The 15,612-nt window shown below is 46.3% G+C and overlaps 4 protein-coding genes across 7 annotated transcripts in view; 1 reads left to right on the plus strand and 3 right to left on the minus strand.

Moving 5' to 3' along the window:
- The window catches only part of LOC4813429 (phosphatase and actin regulator 4), a 114,509-nt gene extending 103,874 nt beyond the window's left edge, over positions 1–10,635 (minus strand). For 2 of the 4 annotated variants that reach the window (XM_033383897.1, XM_033383889.1), the window contains exon 1: positions 3,785–4,526. In XM_033383897.1, the coding sequence (XP_033239788.1) occupies positions 3,785–4,511 (727 nt within the window). In that variant the 5' untranslated portion in view covers positions 4,512–4,526. Of the gene's footprint in view, positions 1–3,784; positions 4,527–8,120; positions 8,259–10,012 lie in introns of those variants that run through there. The other 2 variants (XM_033383891.1, XM_033383898.1) reach the window with 2 other exon arrangements.
- A 568-nt stretch (positions 10,636–11,203) lies between these two features.
- On the plus strand, positions 11,204–13,542 carry IntS10 (integrator complex subunit 10). The gene is made up of 3 exons (XM_001353645.4): positions 11,204–11,539; positions 11,594–12,644; positions 12,710–13,542. The coding sequence occupies exons 1-3, from the start codon at positions 11,340–11,342 to the stop codon at positions 13,352–13,354; spliced, it is 1,896 nt and encodes a 631-aa protein (XP_001353681.1). The 5' UTR covers positions 11,204–11,339; the 3' UTR covers positions 13,355–13,542.
- Positions 13,395–14,591, minus strand: LOC6900624 (mpv17-like protein 2). The gene has a single exon (XM_002134961.3). The coding sequence runs from the start codon at positions 14,439–14,441 to the stop codon at positions 13,545–13,547; it is 897 nt and encodes a 298-aa protein (XP_002134997.1). The 5' UTR covers positions 14,442–14,591; the 3' UTR covers positions 13,395–13,544.
- A 42-nt stretch (positions 14,592–14,633) lies between these two features.
- LOC4813352 (mpv17-like protein 2) lies at positions 14,634–15,354 on the minus strand. The gene has a single exon (XM_001353646.4). The coding sequence runs from the start codon at positions 15,326–15,328 to the stop codon at positions 14,642–14,644; it is 687 nt and encodes a 228-aa protein (XP_001353682.4). The 5' UTR covers positions 15,329–15,354; the 3' UTR covers positions 14,634–14,641.
- Positions 15,355–15,612: the final 258 nt, after the last annotated feature.

A 15,612-nucleotide genomic window follows, 5' to 3' on the forward strand; every position in this document is an offset into this window, starting at 1 on the left:
ACCAAAAGGAAAAGGAAGCAGCCCCCGGGCAGAGAGGGGGCGGCAGCAGCGGCAGCGGCAGAAGGAAAGCAAGGATGTGGGCGATATCCCATCATGGACATGAGGTAACCGGGTCAAGCGTATAAATAAATAACCGCCCTGTGGAACCGAGCCGATGATGCAAATAGAAAATACTGATAGACGGGGGCGGGCCAGGGGGCCAGGGGGAAAGGAGCCTACAAAAACGGAACTTTGATTGTTTTCGAATAAGCGAAGAGCATTAAATTTTTAAGCCAGGCAATTTGACAGAAAGCCAGTCGCACCGACTAGTAATGTTACCTTCCCCCATGCCGTGTCGTATGATGGCCCCCCCATGACGCCCCTGAACCCAAATTGAGGCTTAAGTTGGCCATTTGTGGTCGACGCCCGCCCCCCCCCCCCTCTGTTGTCTCTTCTGACCCTGTTGTTCTGGGCCACCTTTTGGCTTGGTCTTTGGCGTACCCTGGCCGTGGGGTAGGATCGTTTCAAAAGTGTTTAGAACTTTTTTGTTTCTTAAGATAATTCATTGAAACTTTTGATTTTTCTTTATTATATGTACATCTAAAGCTCTATTAAAATTCACCAAAATCGGAGCACTATATAGTACATCTTTCATAGAAATACTAGTAAAAAGATCATTCAAATCGCTCAACTATAATGATGGTTTCACCACCTCCTATGATATTCTGCGGCTCCAAGTAGTTGCAAAGATCTTTAGCCAAATCTGAGGACTATAAAAAATGGCATTCATAAGGCCAATAAATCTTTAAGGGTATCAAAAGCTCAGGCCATCGAGATGCGGCGTTCTTTTTCCATTTTATTTGTGGGTTTTCCTTTGTTTTGTTTTGTTTGTGTTTTGTCTGATGTGACTTTGGGGAAAAACTCAAGTGGTTTTGGAGAGGAAAAGCAGACGCGTGGAGAGAAAAACAATTGCGGCTAGAGGGTCCTCAAGGTTCAAGGACTCTCTCCCACACACACACACACTGCTGACAAAAAAAAATAAGGATAATCTGCCCCAACGCTGCGCATTTTCATGGTAATTTTCCAGGGGGTAGCGGTAAAAGTGTAACCCCGAAAGAAAAGCCCAGACCTTAATTCAATGTCAAATTTGTTGCCAAAAAAGAAAGAAGAAGATTTTTGGCCTGCATTTTTGGCCAGCAACAAAGCCACAGAAAAAAAGCGAAATTTTCAATTCAATTTGATGAGAAAAATTGATTTTGAAAAGCCCAAGAGATTGTCTCTTTTGCGTTCATTTGGGTTCCATTTTTCAAGTAGATAATCAACTGAAAAATCTTCAAAATTTGGTTGGAGTCTCCGCATTCTTTAGTGCCCCTTTATCTGTAAAGCGATTCCATTTATCTTACGTTGCATCTGTCCATTTATCTTTCCATCTGTTCCACTATCCATCCACAGATCGCATCCATTCATACCAACAAATGACGTCAATGGCAAACTCAGGCACAACAAATATTTCATTTAATTCGTGTTTTCCTTTCGCTTGGCACAAGTTGCAAATTAAATTTAGATTTCGTGCACGTTCCACCAACGCGAGAGGAGAGCCAGCCAGCCAGCCATCGCGCAGAGGCAACCGCCAACGCTACAAGAACCTTAATTACTTGGCCAACTTGCTGCGGATACGGATGCGGATGCTGTTGCCCTGCCACATGTCCCCCCCAGCGTCCCCCTCTTCGGACTCGAATGGTTGCCAAGGCGAAAGGGCTGCGAAATCAATACGCGAAACATTAACTCGAGCTCTAAAGAGACGCCATGGAGTCATTATGTTTCGACACATGTGTGCACACATCCACCAAGGGAGAAAGCGGAGAAAGCAGAGGGCCTGGGCCTGGGTCCATGTGTGATTAAAGCAAAGGAAGCTGTCGTCGCCATCGCTGCACAGTTTGTCATAAACGGCGCCATATTGACAGCAAACACTAAAAAAAAAGAACGAAAAAGGGGAAAAACACACAGCAGAAACATCAGAAACAGAAAAAAAACCCTCGTAGGGGCCATGTAGACCCCTGCAAATGGTAATGAAATATTACCAATATTTTTCAATACGATAGATCATGTGTGAAATATTTAAAACTAGCCAAGCGTATTTATTTCAGACGATTGAAGCTGAATCGTTTCCAGATAACACATCAAAAATGGAAAAGTTATAGCAAAAAAGTTGGAAAAATTAAGGAAATATTAGCAATAAATCAGTTTTAGGCATTAGGACTATATTATTCCTATGGAGAACATGAGTTAGGGAACTTCTAGATCTTTAAGTACTATTTTTTGTATTTTTATATTCTTTATATTTTCCAGAAAAGTTCAAGTTTCCTTCAAATTAAACATTTTCTTGCCATAAAAACCAAAAATCAACTGTACATAATAATCATAAAAAGAATTTAAACAAAAATAACAAAGAAAATCATAAATTTTATATGAGAAAAAGAAAAAAACAAGTTTCGAATGAAATTTTCATGCATTTCCACTTGGGATATACATTTTGTTTGTGTGTGTTTGGGAAAACATTTTGTAGAACATTTTACGACACAAGAAAGTTGGTTTCCTTCCCCCTTGCCCTCAGCTAATTTGATTCCACGCGAACACCCGCAATGTCGTAAGGACCTCCACTTATGAGTGGAGTGGAGTGGAGTCGAGTGGAGTGAAGGACCTGGAGCCTCTTGCAGCTGTCGCCTTTGAGACAAGCTCATCAAATGTTACCAAATCGATTCCATCATTTAAGACACATTTAGACCAGACAACACATGTGTGCAAGGGAGAGAGAGACAGAGAGAGAGAGAGAGACACATTGCGCTTTGAACTTGCGAAGAGAGCGGGGGAAAATCCTCTTCAAGCTGTAATTTAATTAAGTTTCACACCAGACGACAGGCAAAACAAAAAAAAAACGCCAAATGAAAGCAAAAGGAAAAGGGAAAATTCAAAAGAAAGGACATTCATTGAGAGAGAGAGAGAGACAGAGAGAGAGAGAGAGATTGGCATTTGGCATAAGCCCATCAATGGATACTCGTAGTGCAGTGCAGTCTCAGTCTCATTTCTATGGGATTATGCTCATTTTCCGCAAATTGGGGATATATGTATGTAAATATGAAAAGGAAAATTAGGTGCCGCATTGGCCAGTGCTGGGGGATTACGAACTGATTGGAAAACGTGGCAAAAGCGGGTTACACAATAATTGGACGTGTTCGTACTATTTGAACTCTGCATAATTGTTGGACACTTTTGGGGAGATATTTGGGGAGATTTGGGGAGATTATGTGTCCTCCATGGGGATTATAAGATGCAAAACTAGAAATAATAGATAATAATAGGATAAAGGTTGAAGCAGTAAGAGTACTTTATTGGGGATAAAGGAGAAGCTGGTTTTTGAGATAGTTCTGAAGAATACTAAGGGAGTTCCCCTGTAGTACTCTGCTAGTTTTTGAGATAGTTCTGAAGAATTTTAAGGGTGTACCCCAGTAGTACTCCCTTTGGAGTATGTGTAATACAAAATATACAACGAATCATTCAGAGAACGAGGTAAAATTCTACCAAAAACTACCGTAAGCCGTGGCATCCAATGCCCGGCTTGTATCTGCCATACCCTCATCGAATTCAGAACCCAATTCCCTGATGTCCTGTCAAACTGTTGCATCCATCAAGCAATTGCATCAGACTGCTGACTGACGGACACCCTGCTGGGTGGCACCTAATTAAGCTATCAAAATGTCCTGCAGCTTCCGAGCCGGAGCCCGGAACCCGGAACCCGGGGACTCACCTCGATACATGGGAAACTCCCCGTCGCTGTGGCTGTGGCAGAGCATTATGGGGCTGCGACAACGGGAGGCGGCCACCATAATGCCCGTCTTGTGGTGGCGATGCCCTCCGATGCTCAAATGGTTGCCACTGGTCGCTGCTGCTGCTGCAGACGAGGATGCCGATGATGTGATGGTCGTCGATGTTGTGGGTAGAGTGACAGCCGAGGAGGCAGCACCGCCGCCCCCTCCTCCTGCTGCTGCTGCTGCTGCTGCGGCTGCTGCAGTAGCACCTGTGGAGGTGCACAGGGAATAGGAACGTGCCACATGACTGAGGGTGCGACGTCGAATGGTTGCCGCATTGGATGCTGACACGGATGTGGCTGACGTGGAGGAGACGGAGGCGGAGGCGGATGCGGGATTCGAGCGATAATGATGCTGCGGTGTCGAGTATTGACAATGGCGGGCGGTGGGCGTGGCTGTGGCATTCTGTTGCTGCTGCAACAATTGCATCTGCAAGTGCTGATAGCCCACTGGGGCGCCACCTAACGACAGGTGATGCTGCAACGGCGGATGATGCGACTGCGGATGGGAGTGCTGTTGCTGTTGCTGCTGCTGCTGTTGCTGTTGCTGCTGCTGCAAGTGATGCGAATGCTGTTGCGGCAGCTGTTGCAAGGGGGTTTGAAAGGGTGGATGTGAGTGCTGATGTTGCAGCAACTGTCGCTGCTGGTGCTGGTGCACGGCGGCCATTTGAAACTGCTGCTGCAGCTGCTGCAACAGATCATGCTGCAGCTGTTCATTGCTTTTGCCTGCCACTGTCGCAACATTGTCGCCGCCACTGCCGCTGCCGCTGCCACACGTTGGTGCTGCGTTCTGGCTCTGGCTCTGGGTCTGCTTCTCCCAGGGTCCGTTGCTGTCTCCGCTATAATCCAGCTTGAGGGAAAACTGTTCTGTTCTGTACGTGAATTTCCCCTCAGCTCATTTGGCATTCCGCGTGCCAAGGACGCGACAATCACAATGGGGTTGGCTTTGCCACAGAGCTCGCGCGGGGCCAGGGTTTTGGCGTTCCAATTAAGCCATCTCGCACGTCTTTAGGCCAAATTGGCCAGCAATTGAGAAGAGTCGCGGTACGCGTTCAGGGTCCAACCAGCTGATGGCTGGCCCGGACAGACAGCAGACGGCCGGACGGACGGACGGATGCTCTTATTTATAGAAAAGCGGGAGAGAGGGAAGGCCACTCCGTATGTGTGTCAGCACCGGAGACCTACTTCCCAACAGCCAGGAGGCCTTAATCAACGCGAAGCGAACGGATGGGACACGAACGGCACGGTATATCGGGGGAGAGCAATCTCTCTCTCTGGCACTCTCTGGGACAGGGCTCTCCAGTGGGGAGTAAGTGCCGCTTCAACCGACCAGAGACGTTAAGCTAAAGTACGACGACTGATTGCACGGAGCTTTGTTATCCTGTGAAAAAGCTGTTCGTCCCTGTAGCCTGGTGCTGCTGCTGCTGCTGCTGCCAAAAGCGCAATCAACTGCGAGAGCGAGAGAGAGTTTCCCAGAGAAAGAGCGAGAGAAAGCACAGATAACGGTTCCAGCAACAGGGAGAGAGCGAGAGTGACACAGAGGGGAGTGGGGACTGTGGGGAGTGTGGAATGGGATGCAGCTTCTTCTGTTTATACTTGCATCCCAGCCAAAAGCGTATGTTCTGCCACCCCCCTCCCCACTCTGGCTTTGGCCTGGGCTCTGTTTACCGTTGCGAATATACTCGTAAAAGTAATGCCAACAACAGCAAACACGAAGGCAGAGCGACGGAGAGAGAGAGAGAGAGAGAGAGGCAGAGAGAGACGCAGCAATGAAAACTTTGGCACAGTTTAACATCACTGACGACCCCCGCACAGTGGGACAAATCTGTGACTGTGGAAAGCACTGCATACGGAGATTTTCAACAAATAATAAGCAATAGGAAAAACCATATCGTAAGTGGAAAAATTATAAGCAGCTAAACATTATACCAGGTCTCAAAAAATGTATCATATATTTATTCCAACCTAAAAAAAAGCTCTTCATTTGATTCCTAACGAGCGGGAACGTAGAGGGCTGCGGCAAGGGCAGCGGCTCTACATTTATACTTGCTCCCGCCAGAGGGCGCACTCTGCACGAGGAAGAATGCGTGGGAGAGAGAGGGAGCGAGCCACTATAATTTACTGTGGTTATCGTCGGTCAAAATGAAAACTCCACTGAAAAAGATTCTGATTGAAGCCCTCTATTTTGTCCATCGAGACACAAACCGCCTTCAATCGATCTACGACTTTGAACATAAATACATTCGTTGTGCCTTACAAATCCAATAGATCCAACTATGTACAAACACTATTCCCACACACTCTGCAATCCAGAGAAGGAAAATCCCCTACTAAGGTAAGAGAAGGAGAAAGCAATTGCTTCTCTTGGTAACTGTCGCGCTGAATTCAGCATCCCTCGATCCGTACGATATTTGGGAGTCACCAATCGATCTGCACGCAACGCTGGAGCCTCCACTCGATCACTATATCGAGCACAGCAAGGGTCCATTTCTATCCGCAACGCTCCAATAGTATCTCCGATACGATATCCTCTCCGATTTCCACTGCCTTTCCCATTGCTCTGCCAGCTTATTCTCGTCCATGGTCTTATACAAAGTGGTCCGATAACTCTCTTTCGGGTCTTATAGTACGCTGAGCGCTTTGACGCCATATTTGATGAAAAAGAGACCAAAACGAGGATTGCTATTGTACTGAGCAAATAGGACCCGAAAAGAGAGTGCGTTGCGGGAGCGGACCACCTTGTATATCATCGTGAGCTAATCAAAAATGAGACAGACGGTGGACCAGAGAGAGTGCGTATAGAGAGAGAGAGAGAGAGACGACTAGCTCAGCGAGTATTAAAAGGCAAAAGAGGTAGATAGCGCCCGTTGAGTGTGTTTCTCTGCGGCAATGTGTGTGTTAGAAAGAGATAAGATATGATAATTGCGTCGCAGACATTGATTACCTTTGAAGTATGCTCTGAGAGTAGTAGAATATTTGTAGTTCATTACAGAAAGTGTTTCAGACGATATTCCAACCAAAAACTGATTCATAACCGATTCTAGAAAATTCAAATGCATTTCAATAAAATAGAAATCGATTCATCATACCGCTAAGCGAAATAAGCAAATACATAACTGAACAGATAATTATCAATCATGAGTAGTTTGGACATTTTAGGCCATTTACTGGCGATAAGATACCATTTATTAGTCTAAGGAACTACTGTATAAACAGCGTTTTATCAGCGGCAATTAAGACCATGCTAAATAATCGGGAAATAACCAGTTTTCCCAAAATTGAAGTCTAATCGAGTCTGAAGGGGTTCCTATGCCCACTGTGCCCTTGAGATGCATGCGGCCCACTGAACTCCGCTGGGGTTCGTTCACCCAACCATCGGGATTGTGGGCGGACGCAAGGGGCGGGAGCCGAGGCAAACAGCTGCTTCTGGGGGCCGAGGACGAGGACGGACCCGTTCAAGAGCAGCCCACAAAAGCTTTTACTCTCGAGAGCTTTTCAGGAGACGCAATGTTTAAAAATAAAATTGTGAAGCTGTCAGAGGGAGATGGAGCTAGACAGAGAGAGAGAAAGAGAGAGAGAGAGAGGGGACCCAAAGGAATATGCTTCTTCTTTTGTTGTTGCTATAATTTATTTATGCATTTGTCACTGTTGTTCGTTATTTTGATAAAGTTGTAGCAGGATAATTTCGACAGGACCCAAGGGAAAGCCCCAAAAGCATAAGGTGGTACGCAGAAAAGTGCAGTGGGGACTTTCCCAGGGATGCTGGGCTTGCCTTTTGCCCGCTGCTGTTCTTATTTTTATTATTTCAGTGATAAGGTCACCGAGAAAGTCGATATCGTAATATAAACACGAAATAGGAGCCCAGAAAAGAGCAGCAAGTGTCGCTGGATGCCCGACGACGAGGTAGAAAGCCAAATTGTGGATGCCATCGCCATCCCACCCACAAAAGGGGAAGTTTCCAATGGGTCGGGGCCTTCAAAAGGGGGTCCTCTGGATGGTGTCGTCGTTCGCGTGGGTTTTTGCGGATTTTGCGTGCGCATAAAATATCGAATCGAGGTGTGGGGCGTGGGGCGTGGGAGGTGCGGCTCCTGAGAGTGTTTTCCCTGCTGGCGGCTGGAGCCGCTTGTTACACATTCTGCACTTCTGTGGTTAAGGGCCGACTCGCCTAGGGGCGTTTACCCCTCTCTCACACTCAATTCAGGCACTCTCTTCACCGGTATACATACGCGCGTACATGGGGTATATAGAGGAGTGCATATGATCAGATCACACTTACCTATGGTATCACGATCGTAGAAATAACTGCTGGCACTGCTCTTGATGCTGATGCAGTCCAATGGCATTGGTGTCGGCGATGGCTCAAATATATTATACGAATCACATGACTCAGCCGATGGCGTTGTGGGCTCCACAACTGAACGGAAAATGCAAAAAGAAGAGAACACAAAAACATGCAGGCGGTAAGGATAAAAGGTGCAAAATAATAACATACATATTCAAAGGTGATATAAGTATACGAGAGGGCTTTTTATATTGGTTTTTTATTTCCCAAAACATATATTCTTAAAAGGTCTTTTCTGTTTTGCAATTTTAAACATATTTTTTAATATATTATGTATATGTACATACATATATCCAGATCTTAAAACAGAACCAAACCTTATGCCTTAAACACTAAATATATTTAATGTTTACAAATACAGCAAAAAAAAAAAAGATTCATTTCACAGAAATTAACTGATAATTTAGGAGAATTTTGAATGGAAACGCTGCAGTACCCTTTTGGTATGGTAATTCATATGACTATTAACCTTTGCCACTATCTTCAGTTCACTGCGACTGAGATGCCGAAAAATCTTCTCGTACAACTCCTCGGGCATGCCCATGAGTGAGGGCAGCAGCTGGTGATTGACCTGCATAAGTTGCTGGGTGCGCATCGGATAAAAGATGTGCTGCTTTACCAGGTAGGAGAGATTGTCCAGTTTTCGAAAGCGATTGAAGATCGGTTTTCCTTTCGCCTGAATGTTGAGGATATAGCGTGCGATGCTGAGGGCTATGCTATAGCCCGGAAGCTTGGAGGACACTGGGGGACTGAGGCTAACCATCAGCTCATCGCCGAGGTGGACGGCCCTAAGGGTGGACTGCATGGCAACAACCAGGGCGGCCTCTTCCGTCGCATGCTTGTCCTGAAGCGTGCGCAGTTTAATGGTGAACATGGTGTCGTTGAATCCGACTACATAGTGGATCGTTTCGAGGCTGAGAATCCGCACGTTGCCGGCATGGAAACTGCTGAAGGAGGGCACCGGCTTAAGCTTGTGGCGCGTCTGGTTGTAGGTCTCATTCTCCACAAAGCCGCTCTCTAGGGCCAGCAGGTAGATGAGATGCATCATAAGTTCGGCTGAGGAGATTTTGGGAACTTCGCCCTTGCATTGGTCCAGCAGTTGGAGCATATGCAGCGGCACAGACTCCGGTGTGGCATGTTCGATGTCGAGAGGAGGCTCTTTGTTCTCCTTGGGGATCTGCTCCAGCGGCCGACATCTATTGGTCCCAGCCGCTGTAATGAGTTTTGGGTTTTTTTTTCAATAACTTCGGTCTGATTGGTTTTTTTTGTTGAATGTGTTATTTCTGGGTGCTCTCTATGAGAATTTCAAAGATTAGTTAGTGGGTGATTGTGTTTTTGATTGGATTGGTATTCAAAAGATGAAAATTACAAGGAGAAACTAACCTGCTGCGTGCGGGATGGATGCAATAACTCAAAAGTTCATTCTCATGTTACACTACAAACGAATATATATGTACACACAGGAAACGGAACGAAACGAAACGAAACTCAAACTCAAATCGAAACCAACTCAAATCGCGGGCAATTATTTACGATTTACGATTATGGTATGTGTGGCAACACTGTCCGGTAAATACCGTTACGCAAAGTATACTGTTACAGCTAAAAACTAAAAATACGAAACTCTTTAAGTTGAGCGACAGCGAAAGTAAGACAAATCGTTGGAATTAGTTATTCTACATACATACATATGCACTTACGTATCATAAATTAAACAATAGGAGTTCTTACTGCTAGAACATTCTCGCAACATACGCTATCGATGAATTGCCAGAGGTGAGTGCAGTGTAAATACTACCTATAGATAACCAATATGAAATACCCACCGTGTTCTGGCGGCTTGGCGGTGCCCTTTGCAGACACTTGTTGCTGCTGCTGCTGTTGTGTCCCAGATGTTGAGGGCCCTTCTCTGGTCGCGGGATCTGTTTTAATTTCTGACATTCTATTTTTATTACGTACGAATTTGGTTCCTTCAACTCTGACTATACTCTTGGAATGTCATTGCTTAGCAGCATGACAATCAAAATCAGCAAGCTACGTTTGTATCAACATATATATTTGGCGTGTGCACCAAGTCTTTCCTTCCGAATTAGAATGAACACAACTGTTTGACATGACTGTATTTATAGGGAAATTGTCTGTTCCTCTATACACACATTGATTCCGACGAATAGTTTTTGTTTCGTATATCCAAAAGATTTTAGCGATGTGATCAGCATCCCTGCATTTATCATCTCTCACTTCCGCGCGTAGGCCCACGAATTATCGCTTTTCGCTTGGTCACCGGTGTATTTCACAATGTTGACCGCATCATCGTTGCTCATTTCATTTGTTTACTAAATTTAGTTTTAGTTGCAAAAATCACACGAAGTTAACAAAAAAAAATATATATAAATTTCGCATCAGCTGTGTCACTTATCGACTATCGATTAGCCAGGGTTGTAAAATACTTAAGAGAGCTGTGTTGGTTAGTGGCAAATATATGAATTATAGCTGGATTAATTAAGAACAGGAAAATAAACTATAATTATATAGGCAGAACTAAGGGTTTTAGTTAGCCAGCATTATTCAACGGAATCTCTACATTAAGCAATCTGAACGACTATCCTCTTTGGTTTTTTTTTTTGACCCATTTCGCTAAAACCTTTTGTTTCACCTATTTCGCTAAAACCTTTTTTTAGACAAGATCCAATAAAAGCAAGAATTTAGAAAAAGCCAGTTAAGTACAAAATTTATTCAGAAATCTTATAAAATTATGTGGGCATGGCAAATTGTTTTATCTAGCTAATAATATTCGACGGAATATCAAAATTGAACAATAAGAACAACTATCCTCTTTCGTTTTTTTTTTTTTGTTTTCTGTGTTGCTTGTGCTCGAGCTGTCAAACCATCGATAGTGGCTCATCGAACTAGTGGCAATATCGGGCTCATAGAACTAGAAAAGTTAAAAAAGCCATTAAAAAGTCGCTATTTTTTAATGAATGTATAAAGAAGTCTTCAAGTTTTTCAGTTGACACCACTGCACTTTTCAAAATCAAAGTAGAGAAGGGGAAGCGACCGATAAGAGCTCGATAGTATCATAGTATCGATACTATCGATGGTTTGACACTTCTACTGCCGGCTAAATGATTTGTTGACAAAAAATAAGAAATAATGCGCAACAACGAGGAAAACGAATTGTACATGGTTAAGCAGGCGCAGAGCCTGCGAAAGAGGGATCCCTGTGCAGCCAAGGCCTGGATAATCACGGCCAAGACGCTGTATCCCGCTGCATTCAATGTGCAGTATGAGGCGTACCTCTTTGAGCGCGATGGCAAGAACTACGAGGAGGCGGCCAAGTGTTTCAGTGTCATGTGAGTAAATAAGACAATATCAATGCAATATTAATCAAATGAATTGGCTTGCAGAGCCACCAACTTTCCGAATCAGCATACAGAGCTGTGGCAGGAAATAAACGCCCTGACCAATGCCCTAAGGAACGAGAGCGAGAACACACCGGAGCAGGAGTTCTTTGTGAAGATGTACAAGCATTTGACGCCCGATGTGCAGCACAACATATTCATGCATACCATCAACCACTGCGGCGACGATCTGGAGCAGTGCATCTGCATCTATATATTGATGTTTAAGAAATTCCCCAAGTCGGTCACAACGCACGCTCCGCGTCTCCTCGAGCTGTTGGCCGAGGGCATGACAACGGATCCGGATCTGTATCAGCGTATACTGGTCGAGGATGTGCTGCCGATGATACAGCACAAGCCCCCCGAGCTGCCACCAGTGCTGGCCTGCAGGCTCTACACCAACTCCTTGGAGTATTATCTGCGTCAGATAATGGACTCGGAATCGGAACCTACGGACCCCTGGAAGACTATATTCAAAGTCCTAATGCTCTGCGGCCAGATGATGGGCTGGGAACCATTCCTGCCCTTCAGTAAGCAGGGCAGCCAGAATGTATACTGGGAGAAGCTGGTGGACATCCTGTCCGCCAGTCCACCGGGCAGCTCCAAGGTGCTCTTCTATGCCACCACCCTGTTCATCTACTCGCTGCATGGCTACATACGCAACTGCCGACTGCGCATCGATGATGCGGACGTCAGTCATGTGCTGGTCGAAGGCTTTATTGAGTGGGCGCCAGATGGCGACGGCTCTGAGGATCAGACCATGGAGCCGCCCAAGTTCTCGCTGACGACGCCCATCAGTCCGGATCTGTCGAATGCCTTTCTGCACGCGGCCCAGTGCTGGCAGCTGCTCAACACGGATCAATTTCAGCGGGACTTCAGCCAATTGATGGTGGCCCTGCCGCTGGCGCCATGGATATCGCGATTCCTCTTCGATCTAGCCATTTACTTTGGCCATCGCGACGAGGCCAACAAACTGATGGGGGAAATGACTACCCAGAGCAGTTTGGTGCAGAGCCTGCAGATCCTCAGTCTCAATCTAATGCAGGGGAGCATGACTGTAAGTAGATCGTGTCCCGTAAACTGGAGGCTTATCTTTCTCACGGTTGTCTCCTTCCCCTTTAGCTCCAGGGCTTCCAGTGCATATTGAAGATCATTGGCGAGCTGCCCGCCACAAATGGCCATCTGTTGGAGAACATGACGCTCAAGGGTCATCGTCACATGGTCTTTCTGCCCCTCACTCGAGCCGCCCTCGTCCAATACTGCACGGGAGCCATCATTAGTCGCATCAGCCGCCAGGTATACGAGCCCAACTGCTCCGATCGTCTGCTTGGTGATCTCCTGGTGCTGCAGCAGTTGAATCTTCTCAACGACTTGCGGCTCACCCAGCAGATCTTCAGCGTGATCAAGCAACGCAAGTCGTTCAATCTGCGCATCCTTTCCACCTACATCATTGGCATCGATTTGATTGAGGAACTCTCGCACATATGGAACTCCCAGGTGGAGGATTCCAATTTCGAGCTAACTGGTTCACCCACAGGTGTGTCGAGCGGTGGGCCGGCCAGTGCTGGTGCGCCGGCTCGTCGCATCGGCACTCGGGGAGCGGACAAGGGCGCCAGGGACGAGTTTAAGACCATCACCAGGCAACAGATTGCACGCTGCAATGAGAATATCATCACACTCCTAGCGAACTTCATCACCCAGGAGCAGCTAATGCTGGCACAGCATATCTTTGGCATCCAACCCGTGGAGACCATCGAGATCAAGTAATGTGACAGGCAGGCGACTAGATTAGATAATAATGGGGGAATAGTGTGCGCTATATATATATATTTTTAGCTTTACTAATAGCCTCTTTCTTTTCTTTAAAAAAATGTGCACAAATAATTACACATAGTCGTCGTAGACTTAAGAATTTAGATTGGATCGTTTATCAATATCACAAAAAGTACTAAGGTGTTTAGTGCGTTTTCTTCGGTGTGGCTTTGTCGTTTGCTGTGTCTGCTTCCGATGTCGGTGCTGTTGCCGGGGGCGCTCTTAATCCCTGGCTGAGTGATTCAACGAATGTTGGTTGTGCTTCCTGCTCCAGCGGCAAATGTATACCGAAGTCATGCTTCATGTAGGAAATCAAAACATTGTACACGGCCGTGCAGATGTTCACGAACGTAACGCGATATTTGGTGTCCAGGTAACGAAAGTTTAGATACTGTGCCGCCGGCCAGGTCATCCAGTCCAGCAAATATATGTAGGGGAATTTCCCAATCAGCTCATTGTTTGTGCACTCGAGCGTTTGACCCTCCAGATAGCACACGGAGTAGAAGAATATCAGAATGCAGGCGGGCGACATGACCAGCTGGTCGATGAGTATCTTCTTGGCAATGTTCTTCATGGTACGCGCCGGCATAATGCGATCCATCCAGTTGTAGACGTAGTGGTGGAGTGGTCCCTGCAGTGCTCCGGCTACAAACATGCGGAGCATGCGATCCGTATCATAGCGATCGTGTCGCCGCAGTCCCCTGCGATACTCGTACTCCTGGGCAATCACATCGCCGACGACCATGAGCAGGCCGGAGCCCAACACATTTGTGACCAGCAGGTACTTGCCGAACATGTTGCTCCACGCCAGCTTTGTCCAGCGATGGAGGAGCAGTGTCAGGGGCTCGCCCGTCTTGCCACTGATCATTCGACGGCCACATGCTCTTCCAGCGATTACATCAGCAGGTACTCGTGTGCGGATTCTGGAGAGGGCTGTGAAGGAACGCTGATGGACGACAGGTACATCGATTTGTTTGGCTAGGAGCGGCCGGAGCGGATTCGGGCCCCAAGGCAGCAGCCGTACGCAGCGGATGGACAACATTCTGCACTGCACAGCCTACAGGCGGCGGGCAGACAATTCAAAATTAACGCTCGTCTCCCTACCGTCCTTCTTTCCTCTTTGTGTATTGTATTCTTTCTCTCTTTTTTCCATTTACGTTACGAAAGTGTTGCTGTTTATCATTGTTGAGGGTTGATTTGAAATGAAAATCGATGAGTGAGGGGGCAATCGATGTATGGATTCTAGTCGGATTTTTCTTTTATTTCAGGATTTTGATTATGGAGGGCCCAATCGTGCTTTATATAAGAGAGCAGGACTATGTACATACAGTTGGTCACGTTTATGAAGACCACACGATGCCTGGGATTGAGAAAGCGAAAATTCAGGTACTGTACTGCTGGCCAGATCAAACAGTCGATCATCCAGGTGTATAGGAATTTCTCGCGAATTTCTGCATTAGACTCCCTGATTGTTTTGCCCTCCAGCAGGCTGGATACATAGAAGAACAGAAATATATATGTTGGCGACATGAACATCTGATCGAAAAAGATCTTCTTCACTGCAGTAATACGTTTCGAATCCGGCAGGTATTCATCTAGGTGACTATAGAATGCATGCTGCACTGGGCCAACAGCCAAACCCGTTAGGAACATGCATCCCGAACGGTGAAAGTCGAACAATCTCTTATGAACGGCTCTTTCATATTGTTGTGTGACTGCGTCGCCGGCCACCAGCAGAAGTCCGGACCCCACAATATTCGTAACGGCCAAATATTTGCCAAACATTTTCGCCAAAAAATTGTTCCAATGTCGCCCCCGGCCATAATTTCGGGGGAGGCTTGTTGCCAATACTGTGGCTGGATGCTTTTGATGGATGAGCAAACGTGAAACGGCGTTTCGCATCGGAGCAGTGGAAACAATGTGCCACATAACTGCACGGCGGCTCCCTCTCTGGCGATATATCGATATCACTCTCGAAACGGTTCACAGCAGCCCTGCGCAGCACAACGACAGCGTCGGCGTCGGTCTCCACTTTTGCTTTGGTCTTCTATTCGCGTTATTTATAGGCCGCCAAAAATTGTGTCGTTTCGTTGTCGTCGCTAAAATAGAAAAATATTGTGAGAATAAACGACAGTGTGTCGTCTTTTAAATCGAATATACACGCACCTCGTCGCCACGGCCGACCTCTGACGGTGGCCGTTTTTTAAGGTTAG

The sequence above is a fragment of the Drosophila pseudoobscura genome, chromosome X, assembly GCF_009870125.1.
Source record: "Drosophila pseudoobscura strain MV-25-SWS-2005 chromosome X, UCI_Dpse_MV25, whole genome shotgun sequence".
Classification (NCBI taxonomy): Eukaryota; Metazoa; Arthropoda; class Insecta; order Diptera; family Drosophilidae; genus Drosophila; species Drosophila pseudoobscura.